The 12,383-nt window shown below is 31.6% G+C and overlaps 1 protein-coding gene across 4 annotated transcripts; it reads left to right on the forward strand.

The window, feature by feature from the left end:
- Positions 1 to 3,669: 3,669 nt before the first annotated feature.
- On the forward strand, positions 3,670 to 11,390 carry LOC101259578 (nucleolar GTP-binding protein 1). Of its 4 annotated transcripts, none has more exons than XR_743335.4 (15): positions 3,670 to 4,017; positions 4,205 to 4,332; positions 4,448 to 4,568; positions 4,695 to 4,759; positions 4,857 to 4,970; positions 5,825 to 5,899; positions 6,638 to 6,676; positions 6,761 to 6,832; positions 7,707 to 7,820; positions 8,550 to 8,621; positions 8,717 to 8,753; positions 9,458 to 9,570; positions 10,314 to 10,520; positions 10,850 to 11,008; positions 11,086 to 11,390. XR_743335.4 is itself a non-coding variant. In XM_010328481.4 (15 exons), the coding sequence occupies exons 1-14, from the start codon at positions 3,945 to 3,947 to the stop codon at positions 10,940 to 10,942; spliced, it is 1,323 nt and encodes a 440-aa protein (XP_010326783.1). In that variant the 5' UTR covers positions 3,798 to 3,944; the 3' UTR covers positions 10,943 to 10,981; positions 11,086 to 11,390. The 4 variants fall into 4 exon arrangements, 1 of the variants encoding a protein (XP_010326783.1); XM_010328481.4 differs by having other exon boundaries at positions 3,798 to 4,017; positions 10,850 to 10,981; XR_011211543.1 differs by having other exon boundaries at positions 3,861 to 4,017; positions 4,079 to 4,332.
- Positions 11,391 to 12,383: the final 993 nt, after the last annotated feature.

Raw genomic sequence — 12,383 nt, forward strand, 5'->3', positions numbered from 1 at the left:
AAAAAATTAAAATGGAAGAGGTATACATATACTTAAAGAGTTGCGTTAAATATAAGTCCGAAAAAACAGAATTTTAGAAATTTCAGCTAAATTAAAATTCTTTTAAATTCAAAAGAGTTACACATCATTATAGTTACCTAGTTAAATTAAACAAGAATTTTAGAAATTTAAGTGAGTTAGAATTTTCAATAAATTTTACGTCTTATTTCATAATGTACTGTATTGTACTTATTGTACTGTAGATTTATTGTACTGCACTATATGATAGATACAATGTTTGACTAACTGTACTGTTTGTTGGTGAATAAAAACAAATAAAAATATTTTTATTTATGATTTGACTTTATCGTATTGTATTGTAATCTATGAATTTACTAAAATTATCTTTAATTATTCTAGGATAGGAGATGTGACTAGAATTAAATAACATAGCATAAATTATGAATTTACTGAAATATCCTTAAGTATTCTAGGAGAGGAGATGTGACTAGAATTAAATAATATAGGATAAAGGGTAAAAAAATATTATGAAATATTATGTGTTAAGTAACAATGGGAACACATGTTTCATCAAATGGGGTTTTTCATTCTTACGGAACAACGAAATTTGACAATATAATACAATACATTATTAAATAACAATCAAAACAAACATTAAAGGTACATTACAATACAACGGACAACAACGACCCAAACAGAGGGTAAAATGATTAAGATTAAAATCAAGACATCTTGCTCTATCAAAAGTTGAAAATATTTTGAATTGTTAATTTATAGTAATAAATATGTAAATTTTATTTCAAGAAAATTAAAAAATTCTATGTCGAAATTTACCCTGAATATTATTAGTTAGTTTTATGTACTTTTTATACGTGTAAACTTATGTGAAATAGTATTAGTTTAATCAAGTTAAACAAATTGAAACGGGAGTAATTATTTTTAAAATGGAATTAAAAATAACTGTGAGATACATGGACATATATTAAATGAAACTTATTAGAACAACTTGTTATTTCAATAGAATAGTTACGGTCAAATAAAAATACATTTTAATTAAAATTATCTGAATAACACGACTCATACATATATTAATTAAATGAAACTTTATTTCAATAGCATTTTAAATTATGTAATTTTCACTTCTTTTTTTAATTTTCTCGACAATGTGATTAGTAACGATCGAGAGTCAGAAAATTATATAATTTGTATATAATTAAAATTATTTTTTAATGTATATATATAATAGATATTGAACTATGTACCTCTTCGGGTTTTTTTTTGATATATTTTTAGGTGTAAACACAAAAATTAAGAGTATACATACACGTTGGGTTGTTAGAAGCACACAGAATAAACTAATAATATCCTTATTTCATTTGAATTAGGAGTATTTCAAATTAAAAAAGAATGATTAAACTATCTAATTAAATTATTAGAGAATAATAAGTTATTATATTTTTCTTTAGAAAACAGTTTCTTCTTTTTTTTAACAATATTTAGTTACTTAATTTTCTTTATTCGGTTCATTTTTTCTTATTTCGTTAATCTTTTTAACCAAAACTCTCTTAAATTCTTCTTTATATTAGCGTTATAATTATACAATGTCCCAACTTTTATTAGAAAGAAAACTATAGCAAATTATTATCTCGATTAAATTTGATTGTTGCAATACAATTGTCATTTTATTAAGAAAAAATTGACCGTTGAGTTATATAATATTTTTTATATAATTTTTAAATAGATAAATTTATCTAAAATATTAATTAATTCGATCTAGTTAAACAAATTAAAATGAAAGTAATTATTTAAAAATGTGTATCGAGAGATGCAACACTTATATTAAAGGGAATTTATTGGAAGCACTTGTACTCTTGTTTGTTTGAGAAAAGATAATATGAAATTTTGTTATTTCAAATAAATAACTATTTGTCTATATTAATGGGACCTTATTAGAAGCACATGTACTCTTATTTGTTTGAAAAATATAATGTGAAATCTTGTTATTATTTCAATAAATAGCTATTGTTAGAGTGCAGACAAAAAAATACATATAATAATTAAATAAAAATTTATTTAAATAACATTTTAAAATTAGATAATTTTCACTTCTTTCTCGACTGAGTAATGAAAAATTATATTGTTCATACATGCTTAAAAATATTTTTTTAATATATATATAATAGTGGTTGAACACTTGAAACATTTTTTACTTTTTTATTTGTGAAACTCACCTAAATCTCATTAGTTTAAGAGCTAATTACTTAGATGCACACTATTTTTCAATATTATGAATCTTATCAGAGTTGTGCTTTTAGATACATGTATTTCGATATACATGAGGTCAATATTAGGTATAATTCGTTCTAGGTACACTGCATTCAAGTGATTCGTATGTATCTGAGATACATAACAAATCTCACATCACCTCTCATCTCACTCGACACTCTCCTTTATGTCTACATATAAATCACAACAGATACATACAAAATATTCCTCCCAAGTAACTACTCTACCTAGAATATTTTTCTCGATTCCTAAATTTTACTACATTTTATTTTTTTATTCGATTAATTTTTCTCGATCTTGATCTAAAACTTTTAAATTAGATTTAAAACTCATAGAATGAACCAATTTGAATTAGAACCATTTTAGTTGCAAATCTTTATTTTGTTTGAGATTGAATTTGATTGTTGCAATATAGTTGAAGTAAGTTGTCATTTTTCAAATATTGACTGACCATATAACTTTTCATAATAAGCGGAAATATTTAATGCAAACTTTTTTCATAATAAATAGAAACGTAGAAATGTTCCATATAAAAAAAAATATAAAAAGTGATATAATAAATTGGTTATTCTGATATTGTAGGCTAGATGATATTTTGATATTATACATCAGATGAGCTTAAGATGAACTTGAATTTTTTTTCGTGAACATTCGAAAAATAAAAATAAAAATTATATTTTTTTGTGTGAATAATATTAATATGTAGGTAGCACCCAATTTTGAAACGTCCCTAATGGGTCTAGTTGGGTTCACGAATCCTGATTATAAAATTTAATTTATATACATTGATAATATTAAAAAATATTTGCACCATCAAATTTATCTAATTACTTTAGGTGACTTAATTATATAAACAAATAACAACTAAAATTAACACTTTTGCCCTCTTTTTCGAAGGATAAATTTGTATTTTGGTATTGTATCGCAAAAGGGAAAATATATAAGTACTCTTAATCTATGTTCAAAAATCTCAGAAAGACACTTATATTATACTATATTATAATGACACCAAACAAATTTGAAATAACAAAATTTTTTTTGTGATGATTTTCGATTATATTGATAACTGAATTAGATACAAACTAAGCAAAATAACAGAAAATGGAGAAGTCAAATTATAGCTCCATGGCTCGATAGATCTACAGAAGAGATTGAGAATGAAGAAATTGGATAAAAGGAGAACGATTTTGGAGAAGAAGATAACATGCAAATTCATGCCCTCTCTATTTTGTTAAGTCGTTTAATCAAATTGACTGAGTTGACAAATTTGACTAATCCCAACAATTGAAGCTCACTAACTATCAATCAATCTCAACCCTTCACGTGATAATTATTACGACTATATTCTAAATAGGTCTCAGCTCATGACATGTTCTATTATTCCTCAAACTTATTTTATAAATAATTTTTTTAATTTTTTCGACTTACCTGAACACTATTTTTTGAGCTCAATACTTGTTCATAATTTTTTCAATCTATCTATTTAATAATGTTACATATACAAAAAATGAATAGAAAATTATTATAAAATAACTTTTCAGTTATAAAACTTTAGTATAGTATAATTGTATCTCGTTATTGCAAATCCTTATTTTGTTAAAAGGGCGAGTACCACTACGGTCCACCGGTGCTACTCAGAGCTCAGCGCTAAGAGAGATATGAGCGGCACTTCAGGTCTTCTTCAGCTATGGCAAGTTCCATCCTCATCACTGTTCTTCGGCCGTTCCAAAGGTACTGTTTTGTGTTTTTCAATGCAGTGAATTTAACCTAAAACACAATTTTTTTTCTCCAGATTGTTCTTACTCCGTGCACTTTGTAGAAAATTTCATTTCTCTATATTGTCTACCTATTGGTCCTACACGAGATTTTCAAATAGCTTGAATTTTGGTAAGAATTTGATGAACGTTCCGGGGCGCAGGTCTGTACTTGGTTCCTGTGCGTGTTATGTATCCAATGTCATGTTTCTGTAAGCAAATGCAAACTACTACTTATGCAATTGTTAAAGGAAGCTATGTATCAAATCCACAGAACCAACAAGAAAACAAAGTATAGCTACTCCATTACTTTCAATTTTAGATTTCTAATACCATTTTGAATTAATTTTTATAGTTGGATACTTACTGTGAATTAGCTGAATGATGTTCTTTAATTGTTTTTGTAGGAAAAATTGACACCTAAGGTAGAAAATGTAGGTGCTTTTCAAAAATTACCCATGGTAATGCCGTCTGTAGATATTCTACATTCAGCACTGAGGAAAGCAAAGAGGGTCTCGCCTACAAAGGGTAATCTCGTGTTCTGCATTTATGTACTTTTTACTTCCACCTCATCGTTGTAGTATCAGTTCTTGTACTTGACTTAAGCATGCACAGATGAAAGGAATGATTGCATTTAGTTAAAATGTTTAACAGGCATTGCTAATGCTGCAAAACGTGAGAGAAATAAAGGCGCAAAACAAATTGACGCATTAATGAAGGTGACAGACTAATGCTTCTCATTGGTGGATACATCTATAATTTTGATATTCTCATACGAAACAAAATTTACATTTATCATTCATTTTGTATATGCAGGAGTTGGCTGTGCCCTTGAGGACATACAAAGAGAACTTCCCAAACAAAAAATATTTGCACCCTTATGAAAGATCTTTGATTGAGTTAACGCTCGGAGACGGAAACTATGAAGATGTAACTTACAATCACCCTAGTATCTTGTTCCAAATAATGTTATTTCAGGGAAATTTAGGTCATCGGTAACTTTTCCTGCAGGCAAATAGCTTTGAATTTTGAAAAATGATTTTTTGACTCTTCAGAAAAGTACATGTAGTTTAAATTGGAAGTCTTAAATGTCTCTGTCCTGAAAATTAAAAGATAGTATAGAAGAAAAAAAGGATCAATGCTAGGAGCATACATCTTGGGGTTTGTTTTGTTTTATGTCGTTTTTAGCTAATCTAAGTAAAGCTCTGAGTTTGTGAAGTTATTTGACACGTATATTTGACAGACATGTAATGATTCTGTTGGGTCCTTCAGTTGGATGGAGTGATTTTCAGGGTCTGGCTTTATGTTTCAATATTCATTGAACTAGCATTTTAGATATCCTCAACCCCTCTCAGGAGGTTATGGTTTTCATTTTTTGCATGTTTTAATGAAAGGTTCAACTGTTGAAACTCTAAATTTATCTGAAGTTTATCTTTATTACATTTTGTTCAATATTTGGGACGTAATGCTGGCACTCTGCTAATTTTGAGTTAATTGATTGAGAAGAGAAACTAATGTATGTATTCCGGGTTTTTTTTGGTGAATTGAGGTGTCAACATTTAGTGGTACATCATTTTTTTCTCTGTTCTTGTATGGACTTTTTTTTTTGGGGTCTTTTCCTATGAATAGAACTATAATTTTTTTTTCCTTCTCAAAAAGGCAAAAAAAAAAAAATGAAGATGTGTATCCATTTTTTTCATTTTCTTCTCTACCCTAGATATTTATTTCAATACTTTTGGTTTGTACCTCTCATGTCTAACATCTAAGTAACTACACTTTTGCAGGTATTGGGAAAGTTAGAAGCTCTAAGGAAAAAGGTGGTATCAGTTGGAAAGGAACATGCATCATTATGTGCTAAGGTTGGAAAACTAATTGCATAAAATAGTAACCTACTTTGTATTGTATGCTGCTATTCTTCTCACGTCTCCACGTTATGTTGAAACAGTTTTAGGTAAAATAGCCCTCTTGATGACATTCTTCTTTTTGCCCCGTATGTATTCCATGTTATTGCCAAGATCTTTCATAGAAAATTCTCTTCCAAGTTGTAAAATACCAACTCTGAGACATGTGATTGATTTCTTCTTGTTACAATAATGTCATCTACATATATCAAGAGGAATATGATACCTCTGTGAGTTTGCAGTGTGAACAATGAGGGGTCTGCCTTACTATAGGTGAAGCCAAGGTGTAGAAGATGCATGCTAATCTATCAAACTAGGGTCTTGTTGTCTGTTTTAGACCATACAGTGCCTTCTTTAACAGATAAACATGGTGTGGATACCTAGAGTCAATAAATCCAGGAGGTTGACTCATGTATACCTCTTCTTGCAAGAGACCATGTTGGAATGCATTTTTGACATCTAGCTGCCTGATTTCCTACTTAAGCTAACAACAACTGAAAAATCTACCACTCATCAACCCATACACGATCTTGAGAATGGATGACATGCTAACAGTTCATGTTTATTACAGATGTTATTATGTTCTATTTTCTCATTATCGATTTGATGAAGTATTTAAGAAGTTATTACTTTCTACTTTATGGTTTCTGTTTCTATTTAAGATACAAATCAAGTAATTGATGCAATTTGTGCCAGTCATTATCTAAACGAGAAGCAGAGGAGCGACTGAATGAGGTAGTCTGATAGTTTCAGTTTTACTGAATTTTATATTTATCTGATATAATCCATAAGTTGATCTGTGAAAGAGTGTCTTTGTAGGGATTGAAAAGAATTGAGGAGATATTTGATGGCGATGGAAAAGCTGTTGATGAACTATTGAACATTGCCAAGGTAAGGCCAGTTAGGGATTCGCTATGAGTCGTATAGATGAACTAAAAGTAGAAAAAGAAGAGGTTAGATCTATGCTGACATTAGTATACTGAAAACTGAAATGAAGTTTCAAACAATTATTACTGCGAACCTTCATTTAACACATCAGAAGGATGTCAAGAAAAAAAGGGACATGATGCAATTACATCCAGTGTTATCTTAAGAAAAAAGTGCAAAACAACTTCAAGGTCTGTCGGGGCTTTACGCGCAAAGTGCAAATAAAGCGTAGGCTTTAATAGAAAAAGATGCAACTGGAGAAAACATACCAATATATATGTTTAGTCCAAGAATAATAATTATAAGCATGAATAAAAATATATGGATAAAGAAACTGATTTTTTGTTAACAGTTAAGTGAAATAACAACTGCTTAGTGTCTCCTCTTCCTGAAAGTATACAAGTATATTTGTTTAGTCCAAGAATAATAATCATAAGCATGAGTATCATATATATGGATAAAGAAATTGAATCTTAGTAAAAGATAAAGTGAAATAACAATTGTTTAGTGTCGTCTCTTCAGGAAAGTTTGTCTTAGAGCCTTGATGACGACATCTAAGCACACATTTAGCGAAGCAAAACACTCAACATGTTTTGAGCCTCGCTTTAGGGCTTAAGCACGCTCCTTTGAGCTTTGACAACATTGATTACATCAAACGTCTGTGTCTATGATTTTACAACAAAATACAGTAACATTACATGTCATGATAGCTGGCTTCCTGATTGTGTGGAAGCATTTTAGTTGAATTTCCTAACAGATGATTATTAAACAATGATCTTTGCTTGCGTAATCGAAGAAAGTGGTTTCTGCCAGTCTCTGACAAATTTCATGGTGGCAGACATTACGGGCAATGCCAGTTGTCGATCTGGAAACACCAACTCTCTGTCTTGTCGGTGCTCCCAATGTCGGAAAATCATCTTTGGTTCGTGTACTTTCGACAGGGAAGCCTGAGGTATGTACTAAGCTGGCTAGCTTTCGTTCCAGTTTTACTTGTTTTTTATCTGGGATAAGGGATTTCACCCATCATTCTTTAGATAGTTATACATAATAATATGTATGCTCTTGAGGAAGGCAAATATTCTAGAGTTACCATCCATTGAAAAAAGGCTAGTGCTAGTTTTTCAACCATGGTTTTTACTTGGGTGCGAAGAAATTTCTTAATCTGAATCTTGGTTTGCCTTCAAATGCTTTTCTAAAATTTGACCCGTATTAGTTTTGCAAACTCAGGTCTCAAATGTTAGTATCTGTAAAAGTAATAGTAAGGAAAAAGTGAAGTGGAAGATAAGCAATGAGATGGAAGCTTATGAAATGACCAGATATGATTATAAACTAACAATTATTACCAATCAATTTAGTTTCCTCTTTACCTAATTACTTTTAGTCAGTTATTTTATCTTGCTTGTTATATAGATGTTTCTTATGCTAGTATGGCAATATCACAGGCATGGATTCATTGGCAGACAGATGAGTTTTGAGACTTGTCTGCAGCTTTACGAATGAGAAAGGAATTTGGTTTGATGGTTTGACTAGGACTAAATCCAAACTATACATACTTCCTTGCATGCCCCTATCAACCATATAGAAAATTTTCGATGTACTTTCTCCAGTTGATGGCATCCTTTTCATCACATACTTTTTTTTCCTTGATTGAATTCCCATTAATGTAACTGAATCTAATCAGATCTGCAACTATCCCTTCACTACTAGAGGAATTCTGATGGGTCATATTAATTTGAGTTACCAGAATTTTCAGGTTAGTCTTTATTTCAAAGTGAAAAGGTTTTCTCAAATGCTTCATACCTTTTTGCTTCTTGTGCTATTGTACTGATTAAGCATTTTCATCTTCAGGTTACTGATACCCCTGGTATCTTAAGAAGAGCTGATGGTAAAAGTTTCTTCTTGATTTACCATTTGAATAACATGAATATTTTTCTTATGAACTCCTTTACTTTCTCCTACATAATGTAAAGAAACCGATGACACATTGTCACTTTTGTTGGTCACAAAGATAATTTGTACCATATGATTTGTACAAATTCTCTTGGTTTATCTGTGGATAATGATGTGTTTATGGGGAAGAGAGTTAGTTGGATTAAAACTTGGTATACGATTGACAGAACTTTTACCTTTGCATGCAAAAATCTTTTGGGTAAGTGTACTACTTAGACGACAAATTATTATACTAATAGCTGCAATTTTGCTTATCCAAGTAACAGTATAGTTCTCCAAAGAACTAGAATAAAATTGGCTTGTTTGAGATGAGGAGGTATTGCTCAATTTCTACATTAGAATGAATCTAGTGATGGGAAGTTGTCTGGAATAGGTGTAAATAGAATTTCCCACGTTTTGACTTAAAAGAAAACTAATGCAACTACAGTATTCTTTTTGCTAGCTTCTTAAAACAGTGAGACATTACTCATACTTCTCTGAATTTCTTTCTTATAATCTGGACTTTTGTATTTTGCTGTAGACCCACTTAGTGGGATTTCTGGGTATGTTGTTCTTGTGTTTTGTTGTCAAGGATTACATCTCTTATCTTTTTATATTTGTTTTTAACAGTTTTTCCTTTTATTTTGATTGAACCTGCAGAGGAAAGGAATAACTTGGAAAAGTTAACACTTGCTGTTCTCACTCATTTGCCTACTGCAGTACTTTATGTTCATGATTTATCTGGAGAATGTGGGATGTCACCTTCTGATCAGGTTTCTCATTGATTTCTATGTTTCTGTTTTTTACTGGAACTTTAATCTTCAAATCCACTAGTGGAGAGGAATTCTTAATTGTTGTATACTGGAATGATTTAACCTGAAGGTGGGATCTATTATATATGTGAAGTAATTATGCATGTGTTGGAACTTGCGCATTCATGATTTTGATAAGCTATTTTATATTATTCTCCAAATAATGAGAAGATGGATAAAACGGGAACCATCATGTACTAGTAGTGTATATGGACAAAAAGTTGACGTACTAGACCTTGCATATTGGTGATTTAGGATGAACTATTCTCTTCAATAATGAGAAGATGGATCATATGAGGATGGTCACGAGCTAGTAAGGTGTACATATTTTCTCTATCAGGAGCTAGTGATGTATATAGTAAGGCGGTAGCTGTGCTATTTAAGAGATTCCAGTGAATGCTTCCCGTTGCTTTCTAACTGTTTTATTGTTTCTTCTATTTGATTTGGGGATTGGCTGTCTCTACATAAGAGCATCTGTCTGCTATATAAGGTTTCGTCTGCCATACAAGAAACTCTTTTCTTGTTTCTTTTGTTTGATTGGGGGATTGATATGCAATGTTGTAAATGTTCATCAGTCATCTGGAAAGCTTAGGAGAACGTCAATACGCTTTGTGATACTGTTTTTTGCTACAGCCAATTTTTAGTCTTCTCTATTTTTTCTCATAGTATAGAAAATGTTTGATTTCCAAGTGTGGTTTATGCAGTTTGTGATCTATAAGGAAATGCGAGAGAGATTCAGCAGCCATATTTGGCTTGATGTCGTGTCCAAATGTGACTTACTGCAAGCATCTCCTGTCATCTTTGCAACAGATGATTGTAATGTTGATAACTTTGAGCTGGTGAGGTATAGGAAGATGGGACCTGATGGAGCCCTAAATGTGTCGGTAAAGAATGAGATTGGTCTTCATGAGGTACCATTCTGTTCCCCTTCTGGCATATTGCTAGTTATTTTTAGCTTGGACACAAAATATATAGCTTATGAGCACCTATCTGAAATTGGCCGTGAATTGTTAGTTTGTTTTTATAAAGATTTAATTCTGTATCAGCAGCAGAGGCAGAGACATAAACATGGATGTTGAGTATTTTTACTTAAGTTTCTTCTGCTTTCACTATCCATAGTTTCTCGGAGTTCACCCTATAGGCTGATAGAACTCTATAGTCAGCATGAAGTGCTATGTTATTTCGCTGAAGCATTTTTCTTCGTTAGTATGTTCTGAAATGTTCGTTTGGGTTCTTGTAGTTGAAGAAAAGAGTTTACGAGCTGCTTGTTTCTCAATCAGAAAGGATCAAAAATCAACAGAGCAAGGAGGAAGAGCTGGAAGTTCCAAGCTAGTTCGTCTAGTGAAATTCCTACCAGATCTCTAACCTGCTGGTAATTAGCTGCAGGTTTTCGCGCTTGGTAATTAGCTGGATCATGGTCTATCGTGTATGTACATTCGTGATTCGATCTGTGGTGACACTAACACACATCTGCAGGTCCAAGAATATGACATGTTTCGACGCGTATTTCTCGTGCAGTTGGACAATGAGGTGCTCTATAAGATACACAGATATTCAGATCATTTGTCAAATGGTGCAGATGGGGTTGCCATATTCTGTAAGTTTTAGTTATAGCAATCTTTGATAATTTTTCTTTGGAAAAATCTCTCAAATGCTTTTTAAATTTGATTTATTTTATCTTTTTGTAAATGTTATTAAAAATTTCTCTTATTTAGTGGATGGAGATATACCATTTGAATTTTTTTACAAGAACATATAAGCATTTATTTTTTCTGAAATAATGATGTTATAATGTGTCACAATTGTTAACATGGTGGTTACTATCATCTTCTCTAGACTCAATTATGAAAATTGAAAAGTCATTTTAGCATATAGTTGACATTTATTATAATGCAAAATAAAAATAAAAATGAATAGACAAGACGAAGAGGACATTTTAATATGGACACATGAGCTTTTTCCAATTTTTTGTTATCCTCAAATTGACCCTAGTGTCACGGACTTTTCAATCTAGATAAGACTCCGTGCGGCACTTGACGGTTTGCTCACGAATCTTTCACGTATTTCACAAACTCAAGTAAGCCTCACAATTTTGGATCGCTAAGAGAAATCAAGAAGAAAGACAAAAGACAATTTTGGAAGAAAAGACTTGTATTGATATGTTGGTTGATAGATGTATTACAAATATAATGACTACCTATTTATACTACTCTAAACACTAAGAGTAAATAAATGCTACTCTATATACAAGCCCCTAAGTCCATGCCCACAAGACATGCTTCTAAGTCTTCCAAAAAAGGACTCCTAGCCTTGACTAGTCTGCCCCACGTCCTAGAGGCCTTGAGCAAGCCTCATCAAGGCTTGAAACTGCTGCCCCTGAACCTTCTGTGACGGCTGTAACTGCTGTAACAGCTGAAACGACTGAAACTGCCGAAACGATTGTAACGACTGCCCCTCCAATTGCTGCCTGCTTGGGCGCCTGCACCTTGGTCTGACCGGTGTGGGCCACTAGACCCTTTGCGCCTGCTGCTGGCTGCCTAGGCAGGTCACGATCTGCCTGGGTATCGGGCGGGTCGTGACACTAGGCTCAATGTGAGTTTGAATCATTTAGTTGCACTTTATGATAAAGAAAAACGAACATTATAGAAATATCTCATTCAGTTTAGAAAAATAACGTAAAGTTCGTTGAAATGCATATCAAATACTATTGGAGAAATTATCATACTTTATTAATTTTCTTTTGTTTGACTGATTGAAGTCAAAGTTCCTACCTC

This window comes from Solanum lycopersicum, chromosome 9 (assembly GCF_036512215.1).
Source record: "Solanum lycopersicum chromosome 9, SLM_r2.1".
In the NCBI taxonomy this organism is placed as follows: domain Eukaryota; kingdom Viridiplantae; phylum Streptophyta; class Magnoliopsida; order Solanales; family Solanaceae; genus Solanum; species Solanum lycopersicum.